Source organism: Hyalella azteca, unplaced genomic scaffold (genome assembly GCF_000764305.2).
Source record: "Hyalella azteca isolate HAZT.00-mixed unplaced genomic scaffold, Hazt_2.0.2 contig11639, whole genome shotgun sequence".
NCBI classification, from domain to species: domain Eukaryota; kingdom Metazoa; phylum Arthropoda; class Malacostraca; order Amphipoda; family Hyalellidae; genus Hyalella; species Hyalella azteca.
The window spans coordinates 401,902-415,048 of record NW_025941628.1 but is presented as its reverse complement, the minus strand read 5'-3'; the positions used below and the strand labels follow the sequence as shown (position 1 = coordinate 415,048).

General features: G+C 38.4%; 1 protein-coding gene across 3 annotated transcripts in view; it reads right to left on the bottom strand.

The window, feature by feature from the left end:
- Positions 1-13,147, bottom strand: part of LOC108679880 (nephrin) — a 152,761-nt gene that overhangs the window by 43,150 nt on the left and 96,464 nt on the right. For all 3 annotated transcript variants that reach the window (XM_018168615.2, XM_018168617.2, XM_018168618.2), the window contains exons 8-11: positions 9,622-9,921; positions 3,803-4,113; positions 3,166-3,319; positions 2,220-2,348 (exon numbers count right to left, since the gene is read on the bottom strand). In XM_018168615.2, the coding sequence (XP_018024104.1) occupies positions 2,220-2,348; positions 3,166-3,319; positions 3,803-4,113; positions 9,622-9,921 (894 nt within the window). The remainder of the gene's footprint in view (positions 1-2,219; positions 2,349-3,165; positions 3,320-3,802; positions 4,114-9,621; positions 9,922-13,147) is intronic.

Here is a 13,147-nt window from a genome sequence, read left to right as displayed (position 1 = left end):
ACTCTATCTTCATGCTTCTGGAGCAACATTCAACCAAGTGATAACTTCCAGTGTTCGTGACTGAATAAAGTAATCTAAAATATTTAGAAATAAGTCATTAAAATAAAGTAATCTAAAATATTTAGAAATAATTTATCATTATTTTCTTATCAATTTTTTTCTTATCAAAGGAATTTTCACCGCAGCCTAAACTGAGAAACAGTCGATTGTATGGATAACTATACTATGTATAGAATTTTACAAGAGTTCTCAGCAGCGTGTAATTCTGTCAACAGCGCGGGAAATGCGGAAAATCGAATGAATCCCTACTGCAATAACTCTCAAGAATTAAACGTTTCATTGTGATAGATGAATTATTCACCAAATATTGTTGGCGATTAGACAATTTATAATTGTAGTATTTGAAGCACAAGGAAATAAAATCAAATTTAATCTATTTGAGAGCAGGAAACAATGCGTACAATATGCATTCGCTGAAAGGACTATCAAAACCACCAAAGTACCAAGATTTTTTCAAGAGAAGCAACAATGTAAGGTAAGAATTTGTGTTGAGAAACTATGTTTCTTTACCAACCATAGCCCTTCGAGCTGCTCGAAAATCTCCAGTAAATGTTGACCTTATTTTGGATCATTTTGTTATATTTTTATCGTAAATTCCAAGTGAGAAAAATGAGGCGCGCGGCGAGCGGTCTTTGGAGAATTTCGTAGTCGAGCTCCTAATATGAGGGGAAAATGCTGAACGAGAAATTGGTTTACCTTCACTGAACCGTCAAATTAACTTCCCGACTTTGAATGATTACACTTCATAAGGAATTTTATTGAATTTGAGAAGGATAAGGGGAAGTGAGAGCGGAATTTTAAGCTGATGTACAAGATGCAATCAAGGAGCTCCAAGACGGCTTACTGGCACTGACTTAAAAGATGCACATGAAATATCAGCGTAAATAATTCCAACCAAACTTTGCTAGGGCTTTCCTGGAGAACGTTGTAAATAATAGGCAATAATTTACACATGGAGTTATATGTAAGAATCGCAATCGAATACGAACGCCATAAACATCGAATAAATACTTTCGTTTCGAATATTCGAAAGAATACTTTTCGAATAAATTACTCCAATTTCTTAACTATTCTTATATTTTTCAATAAGATTCCAACACGGAACATTTTTGGAAAATAACTTCCACATCGAAAAGTTGTAATTTTCAACCATTAGAAAGGAGCGCAATAAAGTTCAGCGGCTCGTGCATAATTTTTATAACATCAGCTCGCAGCTGGTGGGCCAAGAACAGTCAGCCGTTGAATTTAGAACCATCAATTCATTAGCAAGTCGCAATTTATACAAGTACGAGTAGAAAAGTAAAAAGTACGTGTGTATTACTACATCCATACAAGGTCCAGCAAAGTTGAAACCAAGTTGTGAGATGTTGTAAGCTAAGATGCATACACTATAATAACTGGATGATTTAAATATGATGATAAAAAAAACGAACACCTAGTCAAGATATTGTGGACTGAGTTCCCATAAAGAGTTCCCGTCCAAAAGAGTGCAGATATATAAGCACTACTCATTAATGTTGATTCATTTGAAACGAAGACCATCCACTCGAAGCGTCGGAGTTTAATTGACGCCGTCTTGGACGTTAATCTCATTTAAGACAAGTCACGTACGAGACTTAAACTGTTAGTGGATCAGCGACATAAGTGGCTCCATCAAAAACGACCACACGCTCAGCTATCGAGAAGAGATGCTGATTTAACCCGATTGTCTCTAAACTCACAAACCATGAATAATTACATAATTTTATTTTCTAAAGAACAAATTGACTACAATAATGTTAAAGAAGTAATTAAGAGTTCGGATATATGTTATGTGACGAATTTTACAAATTATAAATAAAAAATACTGCTCCTCCATGCAGCACGTAAAATTCCAACCCAAGAACGTAACTGCGTTTTCTTATTCACAATTTCTGTACGGAAAATTTTTTAGCAGTAGCATTTGAGGAGACACGTTTCATATATTGTTTCGAAAAATTAAATTAATTTTGGGTTAAGTATTTAAACAATTGCGTCGTAAGTCGAGTAGAAATTCTACAAGTGTTGCAATGGGCGCTGAATTCGGGAATGTTTTCCTGTAATCATATCTGACATCGAGGCTGACGGGTTCACACGCATCACTATGCATATTAAATTTAGGTATGTACTTCATTACTCACATCTGACGTCGAGAGTGACAGTTTCGTTAAGATCGAGCTGCATGGCAAGGTTGGTGGCGCGACATGTGAAGTCCAAGCCGTCGTCGCCGGCGGTCAAGTTCAGCTTGAGCACGTTGGTGACACGCGTACCTGACAACATGGAAATACACACAAATTGGTTTCAGGAAAACCGTATGCGAAACTAAGGCTAACAATCTGGACGAGTTTCACTTTGTCAATTCCAACGCCAGCAGCACATGTTGCATAGGAATCGATGATTAGTTTTAGCTTAAATGGCCCCTCACATTAAATTAGATTTGAAAAATAGTTTTTAGCACATTTTCTCATTCATGGAAAAAATGCACTATTGTGCTCGCCGTGTCCGTCTGTCTGTCCGTCCGTCCGTCCGTGACCTCAAGTTTTCGTCGACGAGAAAATGCGATCTCTGTCACTCACTGCAGTGAATACGGAGTTATATTTTTTTATGAATGTCATGAATCAAAATATAAAAAAATATATAATAGCACGAATATCGCATCTCGCCAATGACAGCACACATCAACACACGAACCACGGAGCGACAAATTCGAGAGGCCGATAAAAATTTTTTTTTAAAGGCCAATAAAAATTACTTAGTGGCCGATAAAAAAATTTTCATTGAGCTCTCAGTAAGTAGTTGGGAAATTTAACAGGAGTTACCATAGCATGATTCAATAAGAAAATTTAAAGCAGAATGAAGCTCCGTTGATTGTTTTACAATTTTAAAAACATTTTGGAGTTTACACCCTCCTCCCCCTACACTCATAGACCAAATTAACTCCCACTGCAGAACAGAGAAGAAGCAAATTATTCATACGTGCCGAATTTATTGTGGTACCAGTATTTGGTTTGATAGCGAAAACAGAGAATCTGAAAACTTGGGATGAACAATTTTAAATACAAGGTTTTACCGAGGACTACAACTCACCCCCATTGGCAGCCACAGCGGTCTCGATAACTTTACTGGGCACTTGATAACCTCCTCTGAACCACGTGATGACGGCCGCGGGGTTCGACGCGCCAGCTCGGCAAGTCAACACGGCTGAGGTGCCGGCACTCAACTTCTCAGGGGCCACCGCTACCTGTTGGGACAGAGCATAGCAGCTGTCAACAAGGCTTTTCGAATTTCAGTACCAAAGACTAGGAAATATATGAAGTACTCGATGTAAAAAGACCTTTTACATATTTTTCAAAGGTTTGGTTGAATTTCTCATCAGTAAAGATCAACAAAGCAGTAAATATTGCTTAAACGTATCGACACGAAATGCACTTAAAATTCTATGCAAAAATAACTGCAGTCTCAAATGTTCACGAGAAATGGAATGAAGACTAATATGAATAGAAAAATTAATTGCTTCAATAAATTTTTAATAATCTTCCGCATATGTACCTATTGGTAGCTAAATAGCGATCTAATGCACGGGAGTAGCAAGTACAATAACTTTTTAGCACAAATAATCCGTATGACTAAACATCGAAATTTATTGTCAGACATTTGTTGCTCAGCATGCAGCATAGATGTTTAGCTATAATGAAACATAATTATAATTATTTTTTATTATTACCTGAAGATCTTGGGGCGGGAAGTGTACTATGAGTGTTGTAGAGACGCTCACGGGTGAGGCCGACGCTGAGTTGAATGCTTCACAGCGGTACTGGGCCCCGTTGTCTTGTGCTTGAGCAAGTAAGACGATTTCTGCGGTGCTCACGTCGCCCACGAAATGACTTTCGCTGGGTATTTTCTGGCCGTTTCTGTACCATTGGAGTTTGGCGGGCGGGTTGCCACCTCGCGACACGCAGCTGATGGCTTGCTCTTTGTTTTCCTGGAGACCTGTACCTTCGCTGTAGCCGTACAGGACGGGAGGTTGTGGCGGTCCTAGAATACAGAAAGTAAATTAAATGCTTGATATTATTTTATTCAGTTTCCATGAACTAATTTGAAAATATTCAATGACACCGTTCGGAAGAAAAATGAACACAAATTTTCTTTTGCGTGCATACGTTCAACTTAATATGCAATCATGATAAACATCAAACAGCGAGTGACGCTAAAACATAAACCTCCATTCACCCAAATTGAGTAGAATATTCCTTTTATTGAAAAGCAGCAATGAATATTTTATGCATGCCATGAATTATGCGCGGGGATGCATGAGATTGCACTGCTGTTTAGGTGGAGCCCCAAAGATTTAGAGTCTCGGTAATCAAGCTGATCGGACACTCGATTTACGCTGCAAATCCTTTATTTATTGAGACAAATTGGACACTTCAACAAGGTCGAGGGAAGCAGCCGAGAGAGCGCGAGGGTCGGGCACTGGCCAACGACAGTGACTTATATACGAACGCTTGTTCCGGAGCAAGACATGCGCCAGCAGCAAAATAGAAACTCGACCAACGTATTTTACTTGAAAGTAAAAACGACGCTTGTGATGAACTGATAATCTTGCTTGCTTGCTATGGCAATTATTAAATCATTTCGTATACAACAAAGGGCATGGCGATGATATAATAATATAACACATTAATTAGTAAATTTTAGGTTTGAAGACAAATTTTATGTATGAAAGACTCTGGTCAATCGAGAAGGAACGACACATGCATATAACATGTATCAAGAATCGCTTTACAATAAATTTAATCTTGAATAAGAAAGTAGAAAGAACTTATCCATTGCGCCTATTATTAAGTAAGTTTCTAGCGCATTATCAACTATTATCAACTATTGCAACTAGCGCATTATCAACTATTTCAATGCACATAAATAATACAAATAAGATTCAGAGGATTAATTCAAGAACAATTAAAGTCGAGTCAATTTAAACACAGCAAAGTTTCATTATCCTTAATTGTTAAAGAAACAAATAGTAAAGATCAGCTGAATAAGAACTGTGACATTTGTCCCGTGTGCATCTTAACCTCTTCTTCTTAACCTTCTCTTCAGACCAAGATAAGGATTTTACATGACAGGCTTAGCAACTATGGCACGCACGCATATCCCAAATATAGGAACGGAGTGGCGATGCCACAAGATTCACTAGCGTATTCACTAGTACATGACCATGATAGCATGGAAATTAGTGTGACATATTTGTAGTCGTAACTACACAAATAGCGTTGAGCTCTAATATAATCCTTTTTATTCAAGCCGTTGAGCCCGATTCATAGTACGTTCATCTGCATTAATTTCCAGCACAGCTCCAAATGTAGCACAACAGGATCGCACGCAAGATTGTCGTCTCCAGTGTGGCCGTAAACTAGCAGCGAACCAAGAAACATATGCTCGAATGTTCCCTGACATGAAATACGGCACTTGGCAGCGCATTAAGATTGTCATTATTCCGTTGCTTTCTCACAGCCGTCATATAGCCATATTTAAGGTCTCGGCTTCACAAGAAAATGCGGAAATAGTTTAAGAAATAATATAACGGTATATAGAGATTAATTTTCTCTCCCTTGCGGGCATATCGGAATATCCAAGCAAAACGAAAATCAACGAAGAATTCATCACTATATATTTATATGATATATTATTATCAGTTAAAATTCATATCGATTAAATATTTGAATCCACAATGATGTTTTTTATTCTCAGCGAATTCCATATTAGCAAGGCATAATCGAAGAGTAAATTGGAATAATTCGAGTATTTCAAAACGAATGAGATTAACAACAATTTCAAATATTGCGTTTAAACTGCTTTTTTTATTAAAGACGACTTTCGTTCCTATACTTACACGTATCTTTATATTCAAAAAGCTAATCATGCACAGGAATAAGCAACGAATTGAATGGGAATCAGTTCTGCATACGCTATCGCATGTTCTTGATACAGCTAGAGAACGCGTACCCAAATAGTGATGAGTGGCAACGCGACCACAAAAGCGGCGAATAACGGAGTTACGTTGCCCAATAGGACGATGATGATGGCGCCAGCGGCGACGTAACAACATTAGTTGTGTAGGCCAGGGAGCCTAACCGCGGTCACCAGGTATACAATGCGTAATCAGGGATGCCGTATCAACAATCGCTTGAGGCCTCAGCGCCAACGGATAGGCAGGCTGTTTGGCAGTGCAAGCGTATCACTTGCAAGCGACCTCGACATCCCTGCTGAACGTTTGCAGACGTGAACTGCCAGATATGTTCTTCGAGACTGCCATGATAGCAAAGGTCGTCGAAATGTTCGAAAATGCTCTCTGAAATGTGCAAGCTTTCATACATGCTAGATGGTAGCTGGTATCGGTGAATAAGATCACAAATGCATACTGATTTAGTGATTTAAATATTTATAGGATAAATATTCATATTTGAAGAACTAATTCCATGGTATTATTGTAACCTAATTTAGACGATCTGGCCGAAAATCAGTCGTAGCTCTGCAAACGCTGAGGATTAATCACCTTCAAATTGATGAATTAACACATTTAAGCCCCGTGTTCATATCAGTGGTCAAAATTTATAAACCTTCAATTGTGTTCATCAATTGAACCATTCGCTAAAGCATGTGAAGCAGGTACAAGTAGGAGCAGCGCGTGCCGAGATGAAACAAAAAGTTCCATGAGCTTCATGCTGAGCTAGCCTTAACGAGCTCACTTGATCAAGGACTTATCCTGGACAATCAGTTGACAGAACATTAACCTTTAATGCACTTCAAAAATATACAGCCCTCTGAGTTAAAGTATTTAATCTCGACACACAGCTTATGTTTGGGTCGATTTTCTGATAACAAAAAAACAAATGAAAGCTTGGTCATATCGACCAACAGACGAAAGACGCGGGCACTGAAAGAAAATGCAAGTCAATGCAAATCAAACGACCCAATAGAAGAAAGTGAGTGGAAAAATAATTGAAAGTAAAATTTAAAGTACATAGTGGCAATTTTAAGTTCATTGAATAAAATGCGTAATTCAAAATCAGGAACTAGAGCGGCAGAATACTTGGATGCAAGTGATGAAATATTCGTTAAGGTTAAAATAACGTACAGTTTATACGTCAGCCAATATACGGAATAATTTATCTCGAGCATAATACGACCGCGTAGTGAGTGTTTCTGAGCGTGTATACGGTCTGTGATGATTTTGAGAGAAAGATCAAAAGAGCAAGCAATAGAAGCGACGCTTATAATGAAGGTCGCGATGAAGGAGAAAGCTGGGACGGCAGCCCAGAACGTGAAGGTCAGCTATAAACTAAGATGCAAGAGATAGAGAGGAGCCGGAAGGAAGGAATCGAGATACGCATAAATATCAAGACGCTTCCACCGCGCAGCTCAGAACACGAGTAATAAACATGACGACAAGCACCAGAAACTTAAGGTCATGGGAATGCAGCTGGAACGCATCCAATGTAGCCATCCTCGGACAAGTACAGTATAAAGCAAGTATTTAATATCCACTTCGTTCACCTCCCAAACCATAGTACGAAATACGAAGGGAAATTAATTATTTACTCTATTCGTTCCATTTGTGAAGAATTTTGATACGTTTCTCGTTTAAAAAATAAGCTTTTTAAAAAAATTAGCTCGTTTAAAAAATCATCTTTTTTTAACTAACTTAGTTCATACATACAGAAATAACAAACAGAAAATGCATTAGGAAATGCACATATAGTAACATATATAATACATTGAAAATAAGTATGATATAATTTATTAACTGCGTTCTACATTTCAGTGGCATACTGTTACCCACGCATACTGGTTGCACATACACGCACTTGATATTCAAGAAATGAATTATTCCGATCGATAAGCAACAGCCACGGAAATCTCAAAATTTCAAGGGGCCATAAATTTATAATGAGGAATGGAACAAGGCAATATAATAGGCAGTACAGTATGGTAAACTTGTCGATAGGTGCTCGTATGTCCCCTTTAATAAGTCAATTCTTTGGAAGGCAAAATAGAAAGAGAGCTGTCTGAGCAGACGCTTTGTTGGGTCGCTACTAACGATGTCCTCAATAACAATGGCAGCGGTCTCGGCACAACAACCCAAAAGATCGCTAATGGCATCGAATGCTTGGCCGACAGAAAAAAAATTGGATAGCGTATCCAATTGATACTTGTCTCACCCGGAAATTTTATGAGACTGCACAAGTAGCTTCTATTACAAAATGACCGAGGAAGAGTAGACACAGGAAGATTTGGTGGCAGATCACTGCTTCAGAAGTTGCATGCCGAACAGATACGTATTATCAAACGGGGTTACCTTGCAGAAAGTCAAGTAAGGAGGAAAACTCATTATTTTTGTGAAACGAAGCGATAGAAACATGTTTTAGACCAATAATTTAATTAATACTGAGTTTATTAGCAAAAATGATCTAAAATGGAGTGAATTCAGGGCGATATTCCAACCGTTACTGGCGCCTTTTTTGGTGGACGACGAGGCACCGACAAGGTCTTCAGGGCCTCGGATTACCTCCAGCTCAGAAACGCGCCATAAAAACGAGAATTTTCTTGAAATACCGCGAAAAAAAACGAAGGGACATTTCAGGGTGATAAGCCTCGTGAGTTTTCATCATGACTGGTTATTGTATGACTAAACTTTGTATAAATTATGGGCGATTAAAAGATATTTCTCGAAAGATTAACAGTTGGAACCGGGGAGGGTTTGAAACTACTTTTGCTGAAATATCTGCCGTGGGTTAAATCCAGGTCGAATTTCAACGAACAGGGAAATCCTTTGGAAGACGGATATAATACTACAACCAGAACCATTTTAAAGAACATGGCAATCAAATCCAACTTCATGTGCAACACTCTGCAGCTTTCTTCTCGGGTACGTAATAAATTCTGTATTATTTGCTGATGATAACAGAGTTAACAGAAGTTACGCGTAAGCATCATGAACACAAAATAAAAGCGAAATTAAGGAAATCTCATCAGAGCGCACTCGTATCGTCGTCCGTTTTTGCAGGCGTTATGCAGGCCTGGCGCTCATCAGGATTTTTTTGCGAGGGATAGCGCGGCGGGAGGTCGCTTGTAATGCAGCGACAAACGAGGCACCTCGATTTTTGGGGCGTCTTGATGAGGCGCATGCCAGTGGCCGAAAACTTTAATACTCACCATCAGTAAAGAAATGCGTTTTAACGCGACAACTGAAACGCATATTCCGACGCAAGACTCGAATTTCCGGGCAAAATTACAACACTGCTAGCCAACATTCAACATAGTTTTCATGTTTATAATTAAAGCAGATCATAAAAAACGGAATCTATTAATCTTGTGGAATTTTTAATCTTGGTTGTTTTAGTTTCTCACAAATTAGAGTTGAAAGACATCCAAATGCTTCCAGCAATAATGATATATTCTTATTTTAGAAATCCAGGCGAGAGTCATGCTCATGAATAACTTATCTGAAAAGTGTAACTGAACGTACTGAAAAGTACTCACTTAGAACAGACAGGGTGTAGGTGTCGACTTTGGTGGTTCCTATGTTTTGATTGGTGGCATGGCAAGTGAACATCATATCTCTATCGACGGACGGAACAATCACAGAGATAGAACTGATAGTGTGCCATCCTCCGGCGCTGGCCTTCTCCCTGCGGTCACCAGAGCTGCGGTGAGGCTGACCGTCCACCACCCACGAGATCGTGGCGGGCGGGTTGGAGTTCTCGGTAAGACATGTCAGGGTGACATTTTCCCCCACACGGGCTATGGCAGGGCCCGTCACTTGCACGTGATCGGGGGGAACTGAAACAGAACACAAAAAGCATTTTAAGTACGAGATTACATACGAGAATTATTTTACTTGAAAAATTAGCATAAAAAACTGAGACGTACGATTTGAACGCTGGACGAAGTCTATAGGAAAGATTTTAAGTAATATGGGAAATCTCTTAAAACAATTCGTTAAAAATCTAAATTATTCCATTCATTCCGTTGACAAGGTCCTCCTTGACGGCATTAGATGGGAGCGTTGAAAGTAAGGAGTCACGCGGTAGTAATCTTGGCAGACATAAATGGGGGAAAATAAATTAGATTTAAATTTGGTCATATTAAGAACAAACTTTTGTCAATATCAGTGGTTTAAACACCCAAATCAATTGAGCCATGGAACAAATTACGAAGTTGCTCTTGTCTAGGACCAACAAGCTCCATACATGATAAATTATAATCCTGCACTTCTTCGGTCCTACACGTTTCCAATACCGACTGATAACAAGCTTGTGAATGAGACGCTTATAATAAATCAATTCCGTCAAATAGAAAAGGGTTCAGGAACTTTTATCGCAAAAGGCGAGACGTAGTTCAGACCGCGCGTTCTCGGACCAAATTACACGAGATGGATGACAATCGTTCGTAAAATTAGGATGATTCCGAGGAAAATTGCTCTGCCACTCAACACAAGCAGCTAGGCGTCCGAATTGCCAGGTTTGTACAACGGCAGCTCGAGACTACAAAAATGTGAATAAACTTCGTAATTGCACCCGGCGAAAGCATGTACTTAGTAGCGAATTGAGTTAACGACAGTTCGCTTTTAATCACATTTGTTATTTTTATTAAGCCCATATATCGAACTTGACTTGGAAGGAAGGTTTCATAGAATCAATTAAGACACAAGCATATGACAAGATGCAAAAATGCAAAAGATGCAAAAAAAAATAGTTTGCGTGCGCATAATAGAAACTAGAAACTTTGGAGTCAGAAATAGTTTCAGTGAATTAGAAACTTCAATTATAAAGATAAAGTTTTAGGCAGTAAGCAAAGGAGTTTAAAAAGTTGTCAATGAAAGAACATTGAATTATGATTAAAAACATAATATATTCAAACTTTTGAGAACTTTTAATTGCATTTCTAAGGGAATAATGGGGATTCAAAACCAGAAATTAATTGAACGCGGCTGAGCGAGGAGCAGAAATGATGAGTATTAATTGCGACACTCTCAGTGGAAATGAAAAGAAAATAACTATGCCAAATTTGAAGCCCAGCATCGTGCCTAAAAATATATAAGACATAATTACGAAACACGATTCTACAACTTAATAACCGAGTTTGAATTTTACTAAAATTCCACACGATGATTAAGGGCGCATACTGCACTTTGCAGTATGCGCCGAAATAAACGAAATTAAAAAATAAAAATCACCAAGACGCGAAAACTTTTGCACTGAAGAAGCCGATTCTAAGGACAACTCCAGGTTACAATCCCCGACTCGGGACTACCGATGAAGAGCATAAGAGGACGTAAGTTGTATCGGGTATAACTGAAAACGATTTGGTCGGCTGAAAAATGACACTAACTTGGCTTCAGTTAAGGTCACAATTTAGCAAATAATGGCATTGTCGATAAAGAACGCATAAAGTTTATTGCCAATAAATACACGCCTTGAACATTTCAGGCAATCAAGGCAGAATGTTGCGTAACGCGCAAATCTAATCTAAAATGCAACCGACGAGAGGAAGAGCCTAACCGCAAATATCATTCAATTGCAGTACAAAATATTTAGCGGTAGAAAAAGCGAGAAAAATTATACAGGTAACAAATAATTAACTCCTTAATTTTATGATAATTTATTCATAGTTTAGCGAAAATAGCAAACCTGTTCCGTTATCAGCAATTAAACTCTATTTTCGGTTCAAATAGTAATTGTTTTTTGTCTTGAAAAATTAAAACATCGTTCGTCACGTGTAAGGTTTACATCATGTCAAATGAAAAATGAAGAACAGTCATGAAGCAAAAATTTCGAAGATGTATATTATTTCCAAAATGCTGAATGTTGCGTTGCGCACAGCAGAATTTTTCCCGAAACTGTATCTTCAAGCTTCACAGAAAGTGGAACACATAATTTTATGGAGCGGTGGAAGAATTCACAATGAACAAGTCTGACACGATCCGAACCCCTAAGCGAAAATCGTGAAGCCTGTACTGAAACGCGTCAAGCCGGTCGGTCGGTTCCTCTCAACAATATCTTAAATCTGAACAGGAAAAGAATATTATATTCTAGCAGCTTGTCCGAATTATGTTTCATAAAAATTGTTGAGAACTTTGCAACGGGCAAGTGTATAATTCCCGTCACGTGGGGACCCACTTTACACCCTCATTTCGATTCACGAAGCACGCGCGCCAATTTTGCCACTTTGGCTCGTCTGAAAATTTCTGCTATGAACGCCCAACCAACGGCAGAGACTTGCTTCGCTGGTCGCTGCAGCCTAACGAGCTGTGAGTTGCGCCACTCAATTACATGTCGAGTAACGTGCCTTATATTGCCACCGCCGCGTCCAGCATCACAGCTCGAGCGCTTATTCACAAAACGACCACCTACTATTTCTCTAATGTTTTATAGCAATTATGTCGTGATTAAGGAAGATTGAACAAAAATAACGCATATATCAATGTTCGCACTTCATTTCTGACGTGATTGTAGAATATCGTGGAACAAATGCGCCATATCTTGAAGCAAATACGTCGTTTTGAGATAGCTTGTTGATTAGAAAATGAATGACACTCGTTTCATACGCATAAACAAGAACCAAATCTAAGAAATATTTACATCGGAATATGATATCACTGTAATTCATTTTACACATAGAAAAAGGCATCAGAAAGGTGGCATCATTTTTTTATCGTTCAGCAATGACATTGATTTGAACCTTGAATGCCAACTTATAGTAAGTAATTGAAGGCAATAGCCATATTTTTGTAATATTTAAAAGGTAAATAAAACCTGACAGCTAGGGAGAAGAAGAGGAAAATCTCTTAAACAAAATAAATAACAGAAAATAATTGAACGACAATAGTTTTTGGGAGCAAAAAAATTTGCAAATAAAATTCGCAAAAAATTCAAAAATTGTCCAAAGAACTATCGAGCCTGCGACTCGGAAACAAAGTTCGGGAGATTTAAAAATTCACGAGTGCATAAACAGGGATAAGTTGGATGCTGCTAGTGCAAGATTCAGTCGCAGGTTTCAGCACGTA